General features: G+C 44.2%; 1 protein-coding gene across 7 annotated transcripts in view; it reads left to right on the top strand.

The window, feature by feature from the left end:
• Window positions 1-562: 562 nt before the first annotated feature.
• Window positions 563-2,497, top strand: part of SLC4A10 (solute carrier family 4, sodium bicarbonate transporter, member 10) — a 356,167-nt gene continuing 354,232 nt past the window's right edge. For 4 of the 7 annotated variants that reach the window (XM_008589488.1, XM_008586898.1, XM_008588234.1 and 1 more), the window contains exon 1: window positions 681-793. In XM_008589488.1, the coding sequence (XP_008587710.1) occupies window positions 746-793 (48 nt within the window). In that variant the 5' untranslated portion in view covers window positions 681-745. Of the gene's footprint in view, window positions 794-2,497 lie in introns of all 7 variants that reach the window. The other 3 variants (XM_008590142.1, XM_008587567.1, XM_008588852.1) reach the window with 2 other exon arrangements.

The raw sequence follows: 2,497 nt of genomic DNA, 5'->3' as shown, positions 1-2,497 counted from the left end.
GGGCTACTTTGGTTAGATTCATTGTCTTTTCAAAGTGCTTTAGTATCTTGATCATTGCTATTATCAAAATATTTTATTTCCCTGTCATTTTTTTGTTGGAGAATTGTAGATAAAATATATTTTATTTTTAATAGTGTATGACTTATCTAAGTGTCTCATAATTCAAATATTGAAAATTCCTGTCCAATTCTTATTGAGTCAAAGTATGACTTAAATGTTTATTTTTTGTTAGTGAATAGTTCAATCTCACTAAGACATACCAATTTTGAGTTCGTCTTGTCTGTTTTAAAAGACCGCAGGTACTCAAGTCAGGACACTTGGTAAACCTTTTAATATCATCTTATTTGAATTATGTCTTCTATGGGGTTCTGGGAATGAACTGAGTTGCCTCAAAGTGTGAAAATCAGGCTGAGCTGGTTGGAAGTTAGCATCTTAGGCGAGATTCTTAATGCCCATTAGACACGCAGCATTGCAGGCTGTATTTTGTACCAGTAGCCAGGTGTGGGCAGTGATATAGGGCTTGGGGGATCTCTTTCTCCAGCCCAGGGATCTAAGGCATTCAGTGCAAAACCTGGCCAGCAGCCCGAGTGAGTAGAAGCCATGTGACTCTGGTGAGTTGGAGTGTGCAATTCCTCCTGCTTCAGAGCTACCTGATCCGAATACTAAGCAGACCGAGTGCCCGGCTGAGTGTAAGACACTGAAGGCACTGCAGAGGAAGGTGTTTATTCCAGAGGCGTTACAAAACATGGAGATTAAAGACCAGGGAGCCCAAATGGAGCCGCTGCTGCCTACGGTAAGAGATAACCTGCTGTCATGTAGATAAACCGCGTTTGCTGCAAAACCTGTCAGGCAAGTGGTCTGCTAGCTAGGTGAAGTGAGTGTACTTTTGGGGCGGTGGATAGCTTCCACGACATATGGACAGGGGTCTCCTCCCATCTCGAGAGACTGAAATGCATAAAGCAAAACACATGATCCCCCCCCGCCCCCGCTTCGCAATATGGATGCAGTACGGTGATGAAATGTCTCATGTTTGCTGCTGTTTGAAGAAAAGGCTAGGTTTTAGCAGCAGGGGCAGTTGCGTGTCTCTCTCCCTGCCTGTTACTGACTATATCTCTGTTTCTCATGCTGTGCAGTGGTGGCTCAAGCCCCTGAAAAAAAGCCCTCTTTTATCATATTTAATCCCTGATAAATTTCCTCCCCATGCCTCATTCCCGGGCAGTGAGGTGAGGGAATCTGCTGCTGTTGCAGCTCTTAAGATTTAGTCTCCGCAGAAATCAGGCTCAAGAACAGAAGGATCCTCTGTGCGTGTGTGTGTGTGTGTGTGTGTGTGTGTGTGGTGTTCGTGTGTGTGTGTGTGTGTGTGTGTGTGTGTGTGTATTCTGTCAGTCTCTTTCTCAAAGGGAAATGGGTCATGGTTCATGTACAAAGAAGGAATGCATTTTGGGGGAACAGGTACACATTCAGGTTTGAATATCTGAAAGGTTCCTGAACTGTCCTTTGAAAATAGTCCATCTGTTTACCTCTGGGTCTGTAAGCCCCTCCCTAGATTTAATTTTTGGATAAGTGATTGATTTGCCTGTCCTCTCCATAACCTCTCTGTTTGGCTCGTAGACTTTGGAGATCTTCAGGCAACATCTTTTTCAGTCTGGAGCAGCTGATGTTGCTGTGTTCAAGGAAAAAAGAAAAAAAAAATCCAGTATTTTCTTGATGCAACAGAGATGCCAAACGCTAGCTTCAGCCATCTATCAGCACTGTCACAGCAGAAATCCTCTCCCTGCACCAAACCAGAGGGGCTGTTTCTCAGCTCTCTGTTACTTAGATTGGCGACCCACCTTGCACACTAGGGACTGGCAGTAAGCTATCCATTTCTGAGTCCATTCCTAGGCTGTGAACATTATCTTTAAATCAAATGATACCGTAGGAGGAGTGGGCAAATTCTGGGCCACTGTATATTCCGGGCCTTACCTCTCCTGCCGGGCTCAAATGCTGCGGAAAAGATTACAGCTTGCATCCCGGAATCAGCGGTGGCTACTGAGCATGCCCAGTTCTCCTCAGGACGCCAGGTTTGGGCAGGGAGGGAGTAGGGAGATGGGAAGAATGCAGAAGTCACCACCAAGAATGGAGCCTAAATAAAGAACAGCGGCAGTGTCAGAGAGGGAAAAAGGAAGCATGTCAATTAGCCTCACTGCTTAAAAGAGAGATATTTCTTTGTGGAATCGAAGTGGAGGTATTATATAAAAATAAGAGTAAAAGATTTGTTCATCTTCCCAAACTTGAATAGATACATAAATTAGGATTCTGTGGTTGCTCAGAATAAATAATATCAAGGAACTTATATGTTCCCTGGATGACAGAGAGGAACTATACACAGGAATTGCTGTATGGAGATTTAAGGAAGATAAGATACGGGGGGGGGGGGGACTTTTTTTTGATGGAAAAGGAGGGAGGACTTGTCCTAGAAAAGCAGGCTGAAGCCAGTTTGATGTGGCTTATGGAT

The sequence above is a fragment of the Galeopterus variegatus genome, unplaced genomic scaffold (assembly GCF_000696425.1).
Source record: "Galeopterus variegatus unplaced genomic scaffold, G_variegatus-3.0.2 Scaffold1, whole genome shotgun sequence".
Taxonomy (NCBI): domain Eukaryota; kingdom Metazoa; phylum Chordata; class Mammalia; order Dermoptera; family Cynocephalidae; genus Galeopterus; species Galeopterus variegatus.
Note: the sequence above shows the minus strand (reverse complement) of the source record. Positions and strands in the feature narration are given on the sequence as shown.